Here is a 19,882-nt window from a genome sequence, read left to right as displayed (position 1 = left end):
GTATGGGTTGCAGCCCTTGATACTTCAGCTCCTAGGGGTCTGTCAGCATCCTAAGAGGATCGCGAGGCTCCGTAAGGAAGACGTACTTATAAGGCAGAGTAATCGTCTAAGTCGACTTCCTTACCAGGTACCTATTTATTTTGTTTTTGTTATATTGATAACTTCTAAAATGAAATAAAAACTCTTAGCTTATCAGATGTAAACATATTTAACTGGTCTCTACCCACCACCCTGGGTGTGAATCAGCTATATATATTCACCGGCTAAGTTAAATATTTAAAAATGATATTTTAATTATAAAATAAATTTTTGAATATACTTACCCGGTGAATATATTAATTAAACGACCCTCCCTTCCTCCCCAATAGAGACGCAGTGGGATGAGAAGAAATTGAGTCTTTGTTTACATTGAGTATGGTATCTGGCCGACAGTTGGCGCTGATGGGCACACCCGCAACCTGTATAGCGATCGCTGGCGAGTTTTTTACAGTTTTTTGTCTGTCGAGCAACAGAGTTGCAGCTATATATATTCACCGGGTAAGTATATTCAAAAATTTATTTTATAATTAAAATATCATTTTTCTTTCTTAGAACACATTTTTATTTTTATTTTTTAGAATGAATCAAACACAAGTCCAACTGGCAAAATGAATACATCAACACCCCTGATAACAGATTTCTCTGGCATGTTTCCCAATGAAGAAGAGCCTACTTATTCATCAAAGCCCCAAACACCGACACCTACAAAAGGAGGCAGCAAAGGTATGAAATTCTGGGTTTTGGTAACATTTTGCATTTGGCTTATTATTATTGTGTTATGCTTTCAAATAGAAGTTGTAAAACTGTACATCAGTGAGAATCATAATAATTAGTTTATATGAATGAATTTACAGGTGTATGTGTGAATCTCTTTTTTGATTAAATTTACTAACAAAACCCATTACTTTTACCATGTAATTAAAAAAGTGGTGAGTAGTGTGTGTATTTTAAGAACATATTTTATTTAGATAGTTCAAACAGTAATTTTTGTGCCTTGATGAAATTTTTGTCCAAGTTGCTGAAATTGTCCAACGATTTCCCTGAGAGACTGTAGATCTAATGAAAAATTTTTAGTGTTACCTCTTTATGACTACAGTATGTAACATGTAACTTGGTTCTTGGTTTGATGAATATTATTTCTATTATGTCAAGTTTCATTTAGAAGTTCCAGTTGATTTATTGAGTCTGATGGTTTGCCAAGATTAGCTGAATTTCAAAGGGATGGAAATCAAAGTGTTTGCAATCGTTAATTCCACCTTGGAGTTTACTATCTACACTTTGATTTTCATTGTGCATTTTATACAATGTTGAAAGTTTTTTATTACTCTGTACTAAAGATCTTTTCACCAAGTATTAAAGAATTTGTTTAATCTAATGCTAAAGGTTCTTAACAGGATGCTTTTTCCATTCATCATGCTATTTTCCATATTTTTGAGGTGATTGGACAATTATCTCAATATTATGTGATCAAGTTTGTGTCTTTAACTTGAAGTTTAAAGGTTATCATGAGCAGAAGTAAAGGACAATGTGCTAGAGACTGATCATATGTACTTATGAGCTGTGCTCAAACCCCCTCCTCACCCAACATAGAGCCAGGGAGGGCCAGGGAATGGTTGCTGATGACTCTAAAGGTAGGCTTATAAGCTCCTTAAATCTCCCATATACTACTCAGAAGGACGGTGAGGTTGCGGACACTACTAGAGAATATATCAGACTTAAGTGTCAGGACAAATTCTGGTATCACCCAGAGACCAGTATTAGGACAGTGTGTCGAAAGGCAGAGTGTCGAAGGACAGAGCGTCAAATGGACAAAGTGTAGAATGGACAAATGTTAAAAAGAGAGAGAGATAGATTGGATTTGATTATTGATTTTAGGCTTACGTCAAGCAATGGGACTTCAAGGTCATCCAGAAGATAGAGAGTTACAAGGAGTTATAAATGTTTTTTGAGTTGATTATTCAATTTAGGCTTACGCCAAGCACTGGGATTACAAGGTCATTCAGCGCTTTTGAAAAAAATAAAATGGATATATGATCATAAATATACATCATACATCAATATAAGCTATAAAAATTTATTTATGAGAAGACATAAAATATGAAAATACAAATGTATTAATGTATTAAAAAAAAACTTGTAACAATATTTATTTAAAGATTGTGAGCGATGGCTCGAAGATATTGTAACCCATCATATGTATCAAAAATACTTTTTAGTCTTAGGTTAAGGAGAGCATATTTCTTGTATTTTTTTTTTTACATCACGGCCTTGTTGAATTTGTCCTAGAATCATTTCAGTGCTGGCCTACTCCATACGAAGTTTTCGTAAAAGTTTGTCCTCTGTTGGGTGGCAAATCTTCACTCTTCTATGAAAAGCATTATGCCACCCTTCAACGGAGTTATTGGTCCTAGGCAAATCTTTTGCAACTCTCTCGTGAACTGACCACAAGTCAATTTCATATAATGACTTTCTTCTTCTTCCCCTCTGGATGATTCCAAGCCATGTAGTTTCAAAATATTGTAAAAATTCTCCTAATGTTTCATCGGTTTCATCATCAAAAGACTCAATTAACTTATTGAACAGAGCACAAACATCACAGGGGGAAACAAATGCGAGGGCCTGAATTTGCTTTATAATAAAAGCATTATTACGCTCGTTATACCATGTGTGCAATCCTAGGGCTTGGATTTTTCTCCACAAACACTGCCCGAAGTGAAAAAAGCATCCATAAATTGTGGACTCCGGGAAAATAATTCTCATTTGGTTGATGGCCGAGTGTTCAAAATCAGCGGTAATGGAAGAAGGATTTAGTTGCTTAGCAGACAAAAACTCAAAAATAATGGAATAAGTAGTCTCATCTTTGTTTTCGGTAATGCAGTACATTAAGGGTAAAGTCATGTTTTGATTAATAAGACCATGGATGGTATATACTGTAGTTGATTTCCATTAGGGGCCGACTTGAAAGTTCCGTCACAGAACCATCTATTATTGGAGCTCAAAGTGTTGAGATTCTGGGTTGTTGAATATATTTTTACGCCATTTTCATCAAATAATACAGTTAAGTTTTCACCACTAAAAGTTGAATTTCGAAAGATGGAATTTCTTCGGAATGTTTAGAATGAATTTTTATCTTATCTATAACTTTTATAGCATCAATCTGAGAACTGTCTTGCTGGTGTGAATGCTCAGTAGTTTTGGAAATTCTTTCACCTTGAGTTATTGCTCTGCCGTTACAATAGTTTCGTTTTTCACATTTCCAATATATTCTTTCGTTAACCACTTTATCTATCACGTATGCATAACCTTCATGTAGCAGTTTCTTTTCACCCATTTGAGTCTTGATTATTTCCATTATTATAGGTTAGGTAGAATGGAAATTTAAATTGAAACTTGAATCTCGAAGGAAGTTAACTGGTGAGAAATCTCTAACAGACTGAATACCGTATATATACTCTCTCTATCTCTCTCTAGAATATGCATGTAAGAATATAACAATGTAAGAATTGTTATATGTAAGGATATATCATTGAAAACATTGTTATATAGTTATATGTAAGGATATACCAATGTAAACATTATTATATAGTTAAAGGTTAATTAGGTCGTTGGTTAAATGGATACTGTATTCTTTCTCTTTTTATCATTTATATTTTATCATTGTTATATAGTTATATGTAACGATATACCAATGTAAACATTATTGTATAGTTGAAGGTTAATTAGGTCGTTAGTTAAATGGATACTGTATTCTTTCTCTTTTTATCATTTATATATTATCATTTATCATTTTTATAATTTCGACACATTGTCTGTTCGACACATTGTCTGTTCGACACATTGTCTGTTCGACATTTTGTCTGTTCGACACTTTGTCTGTTCGACATTTTGTCCATTCGACACTTTGTCCTTCGATGCATTGTCCTTCGACACACTGTCTTTCGACACTCTGTCCGCGCACGCCAGAGACCATACCCAATAAGTATGACAGTGGTAGCTCAAAGAATATTTCTAACCTAACTAAACTTAGGATCTTCATTCCAACCAGATTGAAGGGGGACCTTAGCAGCAAACTTAATCCGTATAATTTTTATTATAGAAAATTTTATTTTTAAGTATATTCTCAGTGTTTCAATGTGGGTGCGCTGATCAACAACTTGATTTTCCCACCTGAATTATGAATAGATTGAGAATTTGGCTATATGGGTGATGTAATTAGAGAAGACATTTTTTTATGCAAATTCAGTGCTCATATATGGAGATCTTTCTTCTCGCATCTTTAGTCTTGCTTCTTTAGTCTGGATTCCACAATAAAGTGACATTGGTTTGACTGGAGATTCATGAATGAACATCTGCTCTACATACTGTTACTGTTACTGCTGTATTTAGGTAAATGTTATCAGTGTCTGGGGACATTAAAATGCTATAAATGTAATCTAAATTAGTCAATGGGTTTGTGTGAAAAAAATTTTTTCTATATCAATACAATATATTGATCTTTCTCTCTTACATAGTATATTCCTATTCCAGTATCATTTACCTATACATTCCTACTACCACAGTTTATGGTTGTATATAAATGAAATGCAGATATAAAAGGTGTATTTTTCTTTGCAGTCTTAATTTGTTTTTCTTACAGTCTTAATTTTTTTAATCACAACCCTAGCAACCATATAGTTAATGTGCCTATAAAGTATTCATATCCAAAATGTTCATAAGTTTACAGAGTTTTGTCTGTCAGACAGAAAAAGGTAGTGTCATTAAACATGTACCATCTGGATCCTAAGGTATGTCTCAATCTTCTTCCTTAATATCTTTTCTAGGTTTCCAAGTGTGTACTTTTGGTGATCAATACTAACCGATATTTCAAAGAAACCCCCGTGATGTTCATTGCTTCTTCTCCAGAAGCTCTGTTTATCAGTGATTATCACCAAAATTTATTTTAAGATTCCCCTTTGCTTTTCTATTCAAAAGATACATGCCCCTTTTAAAGTAACGAAACCATCTTGCAGTTAATGGTAAGGAGTGCCATTGGTAACACTCTCAGTATTTCCTTTTCTCTAATAATATCAAGATATATCCAACTTCCAGATTATAAGTGTTTATTGGATTTTAACCAGGCCTGTTTGCGATTTTTTTTAGTATTTCTACATAAGAAAAGTACTATTTTGAATAAATGTTGTGGGGAATACATGTCACACATTTGTTCTCAGGGAAAATATGTTTCTAGTTCAAGTGGTTATGGGCTGGCGAGTATACAGTGCATAGTGGTGAAGTATCTACGTCATAAACAGAATGACTTGACGTTCAATTTTAAATATTTAACTTAGCCGGTGAATATACAGTATATAGCTGCAACTCTGTTGCTCGACAGACAAAAAACTGTAAAAAAACTCGCCAGCGATCGCTATACAGGTTGCGGGTGTGCCCATCAGCGCCAACTGTCGGCCAGATACCATACTCAATGTAAACAAAGACTCAATTTCTTCTCTGTCGACGTGTCGACAAGACGTACTTTTACTCGCTGTAGAACCTGGAGTTTTCTCAACATATTTGGTGAAGTACTTCATTTTGGTTTGAGCTTTCGCAGTGCAGGTGTTTTATCTTCATCTTAAATCTTGAACTCGTTTTGGATAGATTTAATTTTTGGTGACAAAGAGAGTATGGACTTTCTTTGACTTTTAAATGGCCGACCCTTCCCTTAGACGGAAGTGTGTTTAGGCTTTTAGTTATTATCTTATCACGTTATAAATTAATTATAGATTTTCCTCTATATATTTTATATCTCACCGCCTTTATTAGGCCTCTTCGATTAACTTTCCATTTATAATAAACATAAAAAAATAAATTTTAATGTTTTGTTTATATGCGACCTTTCCTGAGAGTAGGCGGTCCTAACTTGGAAACCGAAGTTAAACAACGTTGAGCCCTTTCAATCGTAAATAGCTTTTAAAGAGCTAATGATTTAAAACTTTTTAAATGAATATTTTTAATAAATATTTTATGAAAGAATTTCTTTGAATAGTCTTCGTACTGTTTTCAAAGATGAACTAACGTTTAGTTTATTTATGCTACGCAGTTTGCGCTCTATCGTTACGATAGAGAGAGAGAGTATCACGGTTTCACTTTGCAGAAAGAGTAATCGATTCTGACGTTTTGTTCATTCTTCTTTCAAAGCTTAAATGTTTTAAATTCTATTTTAAAGGAACTTTTTAATTGAAAAACCTTTCAGTTTTTTTTTTTCCTTTGGTCAAATAACATGTTTTTTTGACGAAATGTAATTGGGCTCTTCTCTTAGGTGCGAAATCAAGAGAGAAAGAGAGAGAGAGATAGAGACGGAGGGAGAGAGAGGAGAGAAAACGTTCCGTTCAAGCGGGTAACGTTGTTCTCGAGTTACTCTCGTCCCTAGTCTCTGTACGGGGAGAAAGGATAAAACGTTTTTAGTTTTATTCTCGTCCCCAGGTAATGTACGGTGAGAGATTGAAAACGTAGTTTTGAATGAACTAGTGTTTCTTCTCTTCCCCAACCACTGAATTATTTTATCTTAAATAGATGTTTACTGTTTTTTTTTGCTGGTATTAATGTGCTTGCATTATACGACTGATTTCGCATTTACTACCTTTTGATGAGAGTAGAATTGAGTGCTTCAGGTAGAAATCAGTAAAAGTTTCGATTTCAGTGAAATAAGTGCAAAACAGAAAATCGTAGTGATAAAGTGATATTGCGCAAAGTGTTACAGTGTTGCGTCCGAGGGTTCGTCTGTTCGTGCCTGTCGTTCACCTAGTCGGGACCTCTTGCAAGCTCCCAAGCCCAGGGGAGAAGTAATGTTGTACGACTTATGGGTTCGAGAGGCCTTGATCAGCGAACAGACGTTTCCCTCTATGGTATCGGGTGTATCTTACCAAGATCTCCCCTACCATAAGGCGAGAGAGACAATTTTCTCCTCGTCATCCGAAGACTTTTCGCATAAGAAACCTGAAACAAGGTTTCGAGGCCCTTAAGCGAAAGTCAGTCCTTTCAGGACAGGTCCAGCGTCCTGGTTGCAGCCATTAGGACAGCTCTGACCCTATGCAGTCATCGGAAAACTGCTCGCCGCCTAACAAAAGCGTAACACAGACTCCGAGTCTTTTTTGTTGGCATAGTGTTGCGGTCACAGACGTTACCCTCGTCTTTTACCGCAACTATTTCCGTTGATCCTAAATGGGTTGTACGGCAAGACATGCAGAATAAGCTTGCCTCCCTTATGGAAGACTATTCTGCCGATTAGTCCGTTGAGCCTAGCCGTTTATCTCATCGAGATCCTGGCTTTCAGCCAACCTAACGTTCCTTTGTGCGTCCTGTTGACGTTGGCGTAGCTAAGTCACGTCAATCAGGTTGTTTAGAACCACACTCGATGCGGTCTCGTGTGGTTTTTCAGCCACATTTGGACGTTAGGCCACTTGCTTGCTGATGCTCCTGTTGATGTTCAGGACGTTCGCTAACAATCGGAGTTGACTTGTTTTGACGCTGTGCGTCAACCTCCGCATTCTAGAGTTGTTTTGACTGCTCAGTCTAGGCAGTCAAAGCAGTCTCGAGTGGACGCTGTGCGTCCTCACGCACCTGTTGTTGTTGACAGTTCACAGACTGTCAAGCAGTTACATGACGTTGCGTCCTAGTCTCTCACACCTGTTGTTGTTGACAGTTCACAGACTGTCAAGCAGTTGCATGACGTTGCGTCCTGGTCCGCTACTAATGCACCAGTGCGTGTGGACTCTGCTTGTAAAGCATTGCCACCACGGTAGGTCTCTCCCTTGCTTGAGACTCAGCTATTATCGGACAAGGTTCCTTTAGATGAGGAAGTTGCTGTTCCCCCTCCTACTGATATTCCCTTGAGGACTCTGTCAGACGGAGAGGAGCCTAAAGCTGCTTAGCCCTCTATGGACTTTAATTATATCATGCTGATTTTTAAGGATCTTTTTCAGGATCTTTTTGTAACTGCTGCTCCTCGTTCGCCTAAACGTCAGAGCTTACACTAGGCCTAGCTACTTCGAAGCCGTTGTTTATAAGCTAGTGCTCTCTCGCTCTCCTAGAGAGCTTTACGTTTGCTAGGCGACTGGTTTATCACCAGGAGGAGTTTGGGGGATACAGCCTTTGCTTTCCCTTCTTTTAAACTGGCTTATAGAGCGAGAGTCTGATATGACACGAGAGAAGTTCTCGGCTTGGGAGTTCCTGCCTCTGCCCAGATAGACTTCTCAAATCTCGTAGACTCTCCCTGGCGCCTGGCCAGGAGACGCTCCAAGATTTTACAGATCAACTTCACAGCGGTTTTCGAGCCTTTGAAGTTTTGCTGTACAATTATGTCATGCATAAACAAGGCTTTCAGGGATGGCTCCAATGATCTGACAGCCACGTTCTCTGCAGGGACAAGTCCCTCAGGGATGGCTCCATGATTTGGCAGCCATGTTCACTGCAGGAGTACGTAAGAGGCAAGTGCGCTCAATGTGTTCATTGTCAAGACAAACTTCACGATGAAGTCTACCAGGCTGTCTTGACAGCATTTATGGAAGGCGACTGGATGGTCTCTCTCGACCTTCAGGAGGCATACTTCCACATTCCTATACACCCGGATTCCCAACCGTTTCTGAGGTTTGTTCACAGGAATGTGGGGTACCAGTTTCGAGCTATCGGAGATCAGAGCCTCCCTGTACTTGGACGACTGGCTTCTCAGAGCCTCTTCCAGTCATCGCAGTCTGAAGGATCTCAATTGGACTCTAGATCTGGCCAAGGAATTGGGACTCCTAGTCAATTTGGAAAAGTCACAGCTGGTCCCATCCCAAACTATTCTGTATTTAGGGATGGAGATTCACAGTCAAGTTTTTCGGGTTTTTACGTCGGCCCCCAGAATAGATCAAGCCCTGCTCTCCATCCAGAAGATGCTGAAGAAAGAACGCTGCTCAGTCAGGCTGTGGATGAGTCTGGTAGGGACGCTATCATCCCTGGAGCAATTTGTCTCGCTAGGAAGGCTACACTTCCGTCCTCTTCAATTCCATCTGGCTTTTCACTGGAAAAAGGACAAGACGCTAGAGGCGGTCTCGATCCCGATTTCCGAAAAGATAAAGTCTTGTCTGACTTGGTGGAAGGACAATATCAGCCTACGAGAGGGTCTTCCCCTGGCAGTTCAGATACCCAACCACGTTCTCTTCTCGGACGCATCGGACTTGGGCTGGGGCGCGACGCTGGACGGTCGGGAATGCTCAGGTCTGTGGAACTCGAGTCAGAGGAGCATGCATATCACCAGCAAGGAGCTTTTGGCGGTTCATCTGGCCTTGATAAGCTTCGAGAATCTCCTTCGAGGCAAGGTGGTGGAGGTAAACTCGGACAACACCACGGCCTTGGCGTACATTTACAAACAGGGAGGTACCCACTCACTGACTTTGTACGAGGTCGCAAGGGACCTGCTCATCTTGTCAAAAGATCGAGGCATCTCCCTAGTAACGAGGTTCATCCAGGGCGACTTGAACGTCCTAGCAGATTGTCTCAGTCGGAAAGGTCAAGTAATTCCAATCGAATGGACCCTCCACAAGGATGTGTGCAAGAGACTTTGGTCGACTTGGGGTCAACCCACCATAGATCTCTTTGCAACCTCGCTAACCAAGAGGCTTCCAATCTATTGCTCTCCAGTCCCGGACCCAGCAGCAATACATATAGATGCCTTCCTCCTAGATTGGTCACATCTGGATCTTTACGCATTCCCACCATTCAAGATTGTCAATAAGGTACTGCAGAAATTCGCCTCTCACGAAGGGACAAGGTTGACGTTAGTTGCTCCCCTCTGGCCCGCGAGAGAATGGTTCACCGAGGTACTTCGATGGCTAGTAGACGTTCCCAGAAGTCTTCCTCTAAGAGTAGACCTTCTACGTCAGCCCCACGTAAAGAAGGTACACCAAAGCCTCCACGCTCTTCGTCTGACTGCCTTCAGACTATCGAAAGACTCTCGAGAGCTAGAGGCTTTTCGAAGGAGGCAGCCAGTGCGATTGCTAGAGCAAGGAGAGCTTCTACCATTAGAGTCTACCAATCGAAGTGGGAAGTCTTCCGAGACTGGTGCAAGTCAGTTTCTATATCCTCGACCAGTACCTCTGTAGCCCAAATAGCTGATTTTCTCTTATACCTGAGAAAAGGACGATCCCTTTCAGCTCCCACTATCAAGGGCTACAGAAGCATGTTGGCATCGGTCTTCCGGCATAGAGGCTTAGATCTTTCCAACAATAAAGATCTGCAAGACCTCCTTAAGTCTTTCGAGACCACTAAGGAGCGTCGTTTGGCTACTCCTGGGTGGAATTTAGACGTGGTCCTAAGATTCCTCGTGTCAGACAGGTTTGAGGCTTTACAGTCAGCCTCCCTGAAAGATCTCACTCTTAAGACTCTTTTCCTGGTATGCTTAGCCTCAGCTAAAAGAGTCAGTGAGATTCATGCCTTCAGCAAGAACATCGGATTTTCATCAGAAAAGGCCACTTGTTCTCTGCAACTTGGTTTTCTAGCCAAAAATGAGCTACCTTCTCGTCCTTGGCCTAAATCTTTCGATATTCCCAGCTTATCGGAGATCGTAGGCAATGAACTAGAAAGAGTCTTATGCCCTGTTAGAGCTCTTAAGTTCTACTTAGCTCGTACTAAACCTTTACGAGGCCAATCTGAAGCGTTATGGTGTTCGGTTAAGAAACCATCCTTGCCTATGTCAAAGAATGCTTTGTCATGTTTTATCAGATTGTTAATACGAGAAGCTCATTCACACTTGAGTGAGGAAGACCGATCTTTGCTTAAGGTTAAGACGCACGAGGTTAGAGCTGTAACAACTTCCGTGGCCTTTAAGCAAAATAGATCTCTGCAAAGTATCATGGACGCAACCTATTGGAGAAGCAAGTCAGTGTTCGCGTCATGTTACTTAAAAGGTGTCCAGTCTCTTTACGAAAACTGCTACACACTGGGACCATTCGTAGCAGCGAGTGCAGTGGTGGGTGAGGGCTCAACCACTACAATTCCCTAATTCCATATCCTTTTAATCTGTCTCTTGAAATGTTTTAATGTTTTTATGGGTTGGCCGGAAGGCTAAGAAGCCTTTCGCATCCTGGTTGATTTGGCGGGTGGTCAAAGTCATTTCTTGAGAGCGCCCAGATTAGGGGTTTGATGAGGTCCTGTTGTATGGGTTGCAGCCCTTGATACTTCAGCTCCTAGGGGTCTGTCAGCATCCTAAGAGGATCGCGAGGCTCCGTAAGGAAGACGTACTTATAAGGCAGAGTAATCGTCTAAGTCGACTTCCTTACCAGGTACCTATTTATTTTGTTTTTGTTATATTGATAACTTCTAAAATGAAATAAAAACTCTTAGCTCATAAGATGTAAACATATTTAACTGGTCTCTGCCCACCACCCTGGGTGTGAATCAGCTATATATATTCACCGGCTAAGTTAAATATTTAAAAATGATATTTTAATTATAAGATAAATTTTTGAATATACTTACCTGGTGAATATATAAATTAAACGACCCTCCCTTCCTCCCCAATAGAGACGCAGTGGGATGAGAAGAAATTGAGTCTTTGTTTACATTGAGTATGGTATCTGGCCGACAGTTGGCGCTGATGGGCACACCCGCAACCTGTATAGCGATCGCTGGCGAGTTTTTTTACAGTTTTTTGTCTGTCGAGCAACAGAGTTGCAGCTATATATATTCACCGGGTAAGTATATTCAAAAATTTATTATATAATTAAAATATCATTTTTCATAACTGCCAAGGAGAGAAAGTTATCTTTAGTTAAAAGAAATTAGAGAGAGAGAATACAATAGTAGTTTATTGCAGAGTTGATGATGATATGACTTGCCAATACTTTCTTACCTATCAAGTTAGTGATGAGAATTTACAGATCCTATTTTAATTTGTTTGACTTCCTTTGTTATTCTCAGAAGGCTAGTAAACCTTTTCTTGTGGGCAGTAAGCCTGACCTGCTATCCTGGTTGCTTACGCCAACCTGACATGTGTTCATCAGAAAGTGTTCCGAATGCTCACTGCGCCTTATAGAGTCAAGTTTCTCTCATAAAGTCTCAAGTTCTTAAATTACTTTTGATATCCCTCTGCTGCTAAACCCCTGCAGTTTGCATTTCTAATAGCTCTTTTAGTCATGTAGCTTGTGAGGCAGAAGACCAAGTAGGTATTCAAGATCCTTAAATACCTCCTCTTACTAAAGTAAGTCCTTCCAAGTACAGTAACTTTATTTTTAAATTGGGAGTTGGCATTTCATGGTTCAGATTCCATTAAGATTCTATTACAGCTATTGTTGATATATCTGCTAAAACGCAGCAATTGCATCTCATTCTGGGTAATAGTGCATTTTTTTTCATTTGAAGCTCGGCCACTAGCTCATAAGGGGTTTACTTTAGTGTGGCTATGGAGACTTGAATATTATAGAATGTTATTTATATTCTGTGAAAAGTTATAGAGGAAAAAAATAAAAATTTTGAATATCAAATAATGCATCACTATTTTTCCAAAGGTGCCCTTACATAAGCCATGTCTTTTGTCCTTGAACCTCAGCTTACGCACAGCACTAACATGCTAGTTTCAATTTAATTCTTACAGATAAAACGTTATAACTTTGTTTTTAAGGTAAGTTCTGATGCGGCCTTTGCCTCTAGGTGTTAGAAAACAGCTATATCTAAGATTATACAGTATAGGCTGAGGAAAAGAAGGATGCCGTTTGTTGATCTGTTTGCATGAAACTTCCCTTGTATTGTTCAGTTCAGTCCACACAGACCCCGCAGCATGGAGGATAGAAATGTAGTTACATCACTTGGATGACCTTGACATTTATCCCTTTCCATATTTGACTTCATTATGTAAGCACTAAAGAACCATTACTCCTCTGAGAAAATGTAGATGAAACTGATAGTTCTCTGTTGGCTTATGCTGGAAAATATTTTCAGAGTCCACAGCTTGAATACCCTATACAGTATCTATATGGTAGGAGCATTTTATGGAGGCAATCCTATTATTAGTAAGGTCTTGCAGAACTTCAACCAGCAACCTATATTGACTAAATTAAATTAATTCTGTAATTGATGTAATGAAAGGTGGTTTATTTTGGTCTAAGTCCCTTGCACCTTTGATAGCTGACTTTTTACATTGATGCAAATTATCAAACTCTACCCTCTTGTTGGTACAGCTTATAAATTGTGTGTGTTCTTCAGTAGAGCTAAAAGAGGCTCTTCCATCTTTTGAAATAGAAAACTTTTTTTTCGAAAACCTAGTTTGTAGGTCTCCTTGATCCACATGAGTCGTACTACACTTTATGAGAGATTTCTGGACATTTCTTTGCTCGACTTCCACTGAAGATGGTCTTATTGCGGTTGCTTGTATCTTTGAAGCATAGTAGCAGGATTGACACATAATTTGAAAAAGTTACTCACAACAATAGGTTTTTTGTTAGTAGCATTGTCCAGTAGTTGTAGTTTGCTTCCTATTTGGGAGGAAAGAACCATATGACTAGTGGCCCAGACCTTCCCAGCTCCATTCACAATTTCTTGTCTTCTGCCACCAATACTGATGAGGACCTGTGCAAATAAGAACCATCTGACCTTACTTTTGGAGAATCTTAGATGTACGGGTTACACCCTCAAACTGTCTCTCCACTGGACAAAGAGGAATAATGTCACTAAGAATAAAGCCTTCTTTTAGCTAATGCATGTGATTTATAAAGCTTACAATAACAAAGGGATTTCTATGGTTGCTTTTGAGCACAATTTGTAAGTTTGATTTATATCCTGTAACAGACACTATTGGCACATGACCTACAATCCATAGCATGATAGGGCAGAAATTCAAAAGATACAGAGCCAGTGTGGAGACTACAGTACTATTTGCACAAAGTTATTAAGAGTCATCACAGTAAACTGAACGGACCAAGTCTCGCTTGGCTTTCAACTAATAAAAGCGTACCTCCCTTTTAATCAGAGTTGTAATGGTCACGTATTATCTCTAGAATTACCAGGGTTATTCGAGTAGTAGGTTAATTTTACATCCAGATATCTTTGCTACTTTCAAAAGATATTTTTCATAAGTGGTTTAGCCTTACATTCTTTAGGAATTTGTAGTCACAACTGAGCATGTTTAATCTAGGAGAAAAGGTTCAGGATGCATTATGTTTGACTTTATAACTTGTTCTCAGCTCTAATTGTCACTTGTGTGTCATGATGAGAAGTGTACCTCCTATTCAAATCTGAAAATCTTCTTCCTCTTACATGTGCCTTGTTATATACCACTTACTGTCACTCTGTAGCATATTAAAAAGTACCAGAGGCTTAGGCTCCAATTCGTTCAAGTCTCTGGGTACTTCGTTGGGTTCTGCAGACATATATAAATACACCGTTGAGCATTCAGCATTTCAGTCTCCCACCTAAATAGAGATTCAGATGTATGTGTAAGTGATTGGGTTATAATTAGATAAAATATATTTTTGTAACAAATAGGATTATTATTATTATTTTATTTTGATAAATCCATCATTCATACAGTGAATACCATCCACTTGGCCTCAAATTTTGTTGCTGTCAAACAGTTTACATGAACTTAGGTAGATGATTGAGGAAGACATGAGGATCTAGATGGCATAAAGAAAATTATATGAGCATAGGAACATTCATTGCATGAATATTTCAAATATGTATGATGGATGGGTTTGTGTTTGAAAACTGTGTTTTAAACTGAAAAAGTTTTTTTTTTTCTAATTTATTTTTTATTTTTGTCCAGGTATCCTCATTATGTACTATTGGCTATTGGAGGAAAATCACAGCAATATATGTATACCACTTCTGTAGGAAAATTCTTACCGTAGGATTAACATACAGTACTGTATTTGAAATGTCATTACAGGTTATACATAATATATTGTCACCAACTTATCTGACTATACATTTTTTATCCTTATGAAACGACTTGCAGTGGACGTATTCCTCATAAGTAGTTTTCTTTAGACCATTGATCATAGTTTGGGATGCAATATACTGTATGTAGGTTTCTTATGTTTTATAGTATAGAATATTTTATGAAAGTAGAGTAGAGAAAAAGGCTTCCAATTGTCACTGTATACTGTATTTTTATTCAGGAAAGGTTAAGCGTACGCCACCTAAAAAGAGTGGCATGGCACCAGTTGCGCTTGGCCGATCCCCAGGTGAAGAAGTCCAATCTTCTGAGGGTAACAGTAAGTCTTTTATCTTACTGCAGTAAAATGAGCTGCTTTACATTTTTAGTGGATTTTTTTTTCATGCTTAGATGCTGAGAAAAAAAAGTACTGTACGGTAATTGTTGTAGATCACATTTGTTTCTTTGCAGGTAGCACTGTTTTATTTGGAAGGTTTCCCTGCATTTTTGTGTTTTGGAAATGAAGACCATTGCTCTTAAGTTTGCTAATGCTAAAGTAGATAACATTTAAATTGTGATAGATCTTGATTTGAAAAATGAAGTGCATGAGTGAAGGATAGAAGTTATGAATTGTCTGAACTTTGTACATTATTAGTAGTGAAGTGTGATCGGTACGAGAAATGTTTTATTGGGTAAAACATATGATATTGAAGATAAAATATAAAAACTATAGTTTTATTAAAGGATTAAGTATTTACTTGATATTTAGTTGTACAAACCATGAAATTTTTTGCAATAATGAGCAAAACTTTAAAAAGTCAAAAGATATAAAGGCATGCTCTTTTGAAGTTAGGCTTTTAATCTTTTTGTAATTCAGGTACTTTGAAATTTGTGTTCTTGCCCATGCTTTAAGGATTTATTTGTTTTCCTTATAATGCCACTCATTGTAATCTTTTTGGTATTAAGTGAATATGAATGGCATTTTAGTGTCAAACCTTATTCTTCTCTTGAAAGATTTCACATTTCATCTTAGATACATACAGTTACACTTGTAATATGGGTTAGTGAAAAAGTATTTCTCATTTTAGTATAGGTCAATTTACCGGAAGATGTACTTCATCGTACTTCAGTATGTTATTCTTAATAATATAGGGATTGAATATTCTCTTAATATTTGAACATTTGTATAATTTGTGTAGGTATATTGTTATAAAGGAGTATTTTGTAGGCTTATGACTTTAGGAATTTTTTAAACCACTGTGGTTTTCAAACATTTACACTGTCTACAAGTATCGACACAAGTTTGGTTTTCTGTGGTTTTAAGAATGATTAAGGGTTAAATAAGATAATAAAATTATATTGCATTTTCAAATGAAACTTTAGGTATTTGTAGAAGGAAAGTATCCAGGGAACTAAGATTTTATAAGGATTAATAAAGAAATACAAGTCCAACTACCACAATGGAATGGTTAGGTTCCGCATTATCAGGAAAATTGAAATTTAGATGATGAAGATCTTTAGATAGAGTTATCTAGGAGTGAGGAAGCTTGCTTTATTATGGAAAAGGAATGAAATGTATGATTAATTTTTTGCTTGTGTGAATACAAGATTAAGGACAAAATTGTTCCTTAGAATTAACTCTTTGACGATCTCACAATTAATTGGTGTTGTTCGTTTCAAGGATTGAGCTCCTGAGCGCTAGCAAAATGGCTGAGAAGAAATTTTTTTAAATCACTATAGCAACCAAAATACTTGATCTGTAACATTCATTTTGGTTTTTGTTATTTTAAGTAAATGGTTTTTATTTTATGACAAAAATCAGAATTGCAATAGAACATGTCTATCTGTAATGAGTTTTGAGATAAGTAGGCTAAAAATTATTGCTGCTTATTCCCAAAAGGATGTTTGTCTTAAGGAATATAATAGATAATAATTTCAGGATTGTTTCTTGTTCCCAATCAAAATTTTGAATAACAGTCAAAGGCATATATCCATCCTAAATACAGTATACAGAAATACATGTGCATGTGCTTCCTACTCCTAGCAAAGATGAAGTTCAACTAAAGCTCTACCACTAGCATAGAACTGTTTTTTGCATAGGTACAAGATTTGATTTTTAATGAATATTTGAAAAAAATATCTATTTCGTCTATTGGTCGTCTTGGGGTTAAAACTTTGAAGACGTATATCACTTCCATCGATCGCCAAAGAGTTAATAGAAAACCAGGGCTATAGATACATGATGTGATTGATAATGGTCTTTTTTATGAATGGTGCTGTAATATAGAAATGAAAAAGTAGGTATCTTGCCAATATAAATTTAGTTTTAAGTTCAGTATATCATGTTTTTAGTACTGTACAGTATATGTTAATTTAGAACTGTTTGAACCTTTTACTGCTAGTAGGAAAAAGGCTTTTTCTTTTCTCCAGGTATTCATGTGATAGTTTTTATGGTGGAGTGGACTACTTTACATATAGCAGAAAATTTGTAAAATATTTTAATGTTTATCTTTTCCTGTTTTATAACCAGATGATCAGGTGATAATCTAATTCTTTTCAAGGACAGGAACGATATTTTCTTTTGGTAACGCTGCCTGTGCTGCATGTGGCACCTCTTGTCTGGTGTTAAGGCAATTTCAAAACACACTTAAATATTCAGCTTTGGTTTTCTTCTACCTGACAGGAATGTTCATGGGTCATTCATCAATAGAGGAATGTGAATTCACTGAATTTAAAATCATTTGTAAATTGTTTGTAGAAATTTGATTTTTTAAAGCAAGTATCAAAACTGATGTTATTGATAAAGCAGTTTATATCTTAAGTTTATTCATCTTAAGAAATATTCCATTAGTATGCCTTGCCATTTTCCATTATGTTCATTTCAAAGATGTATTTTATCAATATCTTTCTGCCATTTCAGTTGCCAGAACATTTGGAACTTGTTGGGTTATTCACTTTTTTCTGAATTTGTACCCAGGAACTGACTACTTTAAAAAAACGGAGGGAATTATAAATACAGTATTTGTGCTTGTAACTGCATGCCATCCTTTCAGCTTATACTACCTTTGAATTGAATTACCCTACCATTGTTATTGTTTATTTGTACTGTACTGTATGTATTTACTGGACACTTGAGTTACTGTGGAAAAATACAGAAATTAGATATTATTTTGATGAATCTTACCACTAGGTCATTTAATTGTATCTCTGAAGTGCGAGTTCTTTACGTACTATCTCCTCTGGGGATTGTCAGGGCAGGAGACCCAACCCAGGGGGTAGGCTGTGAATAGCGCTCGTATGGTTGACGAGTCTCCACCCCCACCTCATGGTATTCAAAATTTATACATAGCCAGAGTAGCACTACATCAGTGAGTCTTGTGATTTTCTTTAATAATGATTGTTTAAGGTTTACCTTACCTAGTGTTAGTTATTGTTTTCTACTTAATAGGTTATGACCACTTAACATTATGTAGGGTCTGTGTCTACCTAGAATGTAAACACTTGAATTTTATATTGGAGTTTTCTTTTTTTTGTTTGATATTTGGAGCATATTTTTGTTTTGCAATGTTATCTTGTATTTAACATTTGTTGGGGAGTGGTGTGTAGATTTATAAAGATCTTGTCGATAATGTTTCTATTATGGTGGCCTGAAAATATTGGGAGTACAAAAGTGGCAGTTTTTCTCTTTGTCTCATTAATTGTCTTTTTAGAGGATGAATTTAGTCCCTTGTCGGGTGTTCCATTTTCATCTCTTCCTCTTCTTTTTGATGTTATGAGTTTTTACTGGTGAGTGTGGATTTCCTAAATTAAACTAAACCACCATTATTTTATGTAATGGTAAAACCCCTATATCCTCTGATTCAAGTGTATTCTCACATAAACCACTAATATCATTGTTAAGAAATACATGCTGAAAATTCACTTGTAAGTGTGGCCACTAAAATGGAATTACCAGGCAAAATTTTCAAATACCGTACTGTAGTGTGCCATTAAATCACCACTCGTTAAAGTATGCTGCTATAAAGTTGTGTTTCAAGATAAGGGAATGTAAGCTCAAAGGCTAAAATGTTTCTCCCATACTTGATTCTTTCCTACAGTACTGCATTTCCTTTTAATTTTTTTTATGTATTGTTACTGTTAATTTCATTCAATATTTGCTCCTTATACCATACCATTATTCTCTTTCTTATCCTCTATTATCCCTATTTCCTTTTATTCACTATTTCCCTTTACAGTATATTTTATTCTAAAATTTAATGCAGATTTTGTACAAGTATGCAAGTTTTCTGAATAGACTTATCATTCTTTCCTACATGTAATATATAAAACTAGTTTTATGCTCCAGCACACACATTTTCCCTTTTTGCTATTTCTAAATATGCCTCCTCTCCAATACAGACAGAATGAGAGAGGTATGAAAGGGATTTGGCTGTCTGTTAAAGAAATGATTTTCTATAACTCTTATTTAGCAACAAAAAATTTGCCCTTTTTTAGCTCTTTTAAAGTTATTTGGTGGTCAGGATTTGTACAGAAATTCTAACTGGTATGAACTAGTTTATTTACAATGAAATGTTATAAAAAAAACTACTTCTCATAAGCTGAAAAGTAACTGGAAATACAGTATTTACATAAAAAAGTTAGACAGTTATGATCCAGGTGGGTTTCTTCACACCTGACAAATGATATTTTCGACCTGCATAAGCAAAATCATTTGAAATATGTGAATTGCAGTCTTACAATATTTGCAATCAGATATTGGTCTGTTTTCTAAATATATAGTACCTTTATTCCTAAAATAGACAAAAATCACTTCGATGTTGTCTTGTGTTTGTTGTAAGAGACCACTTTTGTGATATCCAGAGGAGGTTGTGTATTGGGATATATGGTGGTTTAAGCCTGTCTATCAATATCTAGGTAGTTCTTCCTTCCATTTACATCTTGTAGCCTTTTGTTTGCATT

General features: G+C 37.0%; 1 protein-coding gene across 2 annotated transcripts in view; it reads left to right on the top strand.

Annotated features, from left to right (window-relative positions):
• Positions 1 to 19,882, top strand: part of Taf7 (TATA-box binding protein associated factor 7) — a 232,652-nt gene that overhangs the window by 155,867 nt on the left and 56,903 nt on the right. The window contains exons 8-9 of one of the 2 annotated variants that reach the window (XM_068362241.1): positions 618 to 762; positions 15,168 to 15,263. In XM_068362241.1, the coding sequence (XP_068218342.1) occupies positions 618 to 762; positions 15,168 to 15,263 (241 nt within the window). The remainder of the gene's footprint in view (positions 1 to 617; positions 763 to 15,167; positions 15,264 to 19,882) is intronic. The other variant, XM_068362242.1, reaches the window with a different exon arrangement.

Source organism: Palaemon carinicauda, chromosome 38, assembly GCF_036898095.1.
Source record: "Palaemon carinicauda isolate YSFRI2023 chromosome 38, ASM3689809v2, whole genome shotgun sequence".
NCBI classification, from domain to species: domain Eukaryota; kingdom Metazoa; phylum Arthropoda; class Malacostraca; order Decapoda; family Palaemonidae; genus Palaemon; species Palaemon carinicauda.
The sequence above is the reverse complement of the archived record's forward strand: the minus strand, read 5'-3'. Positions and strand labels throughout refer to the sequence as shown.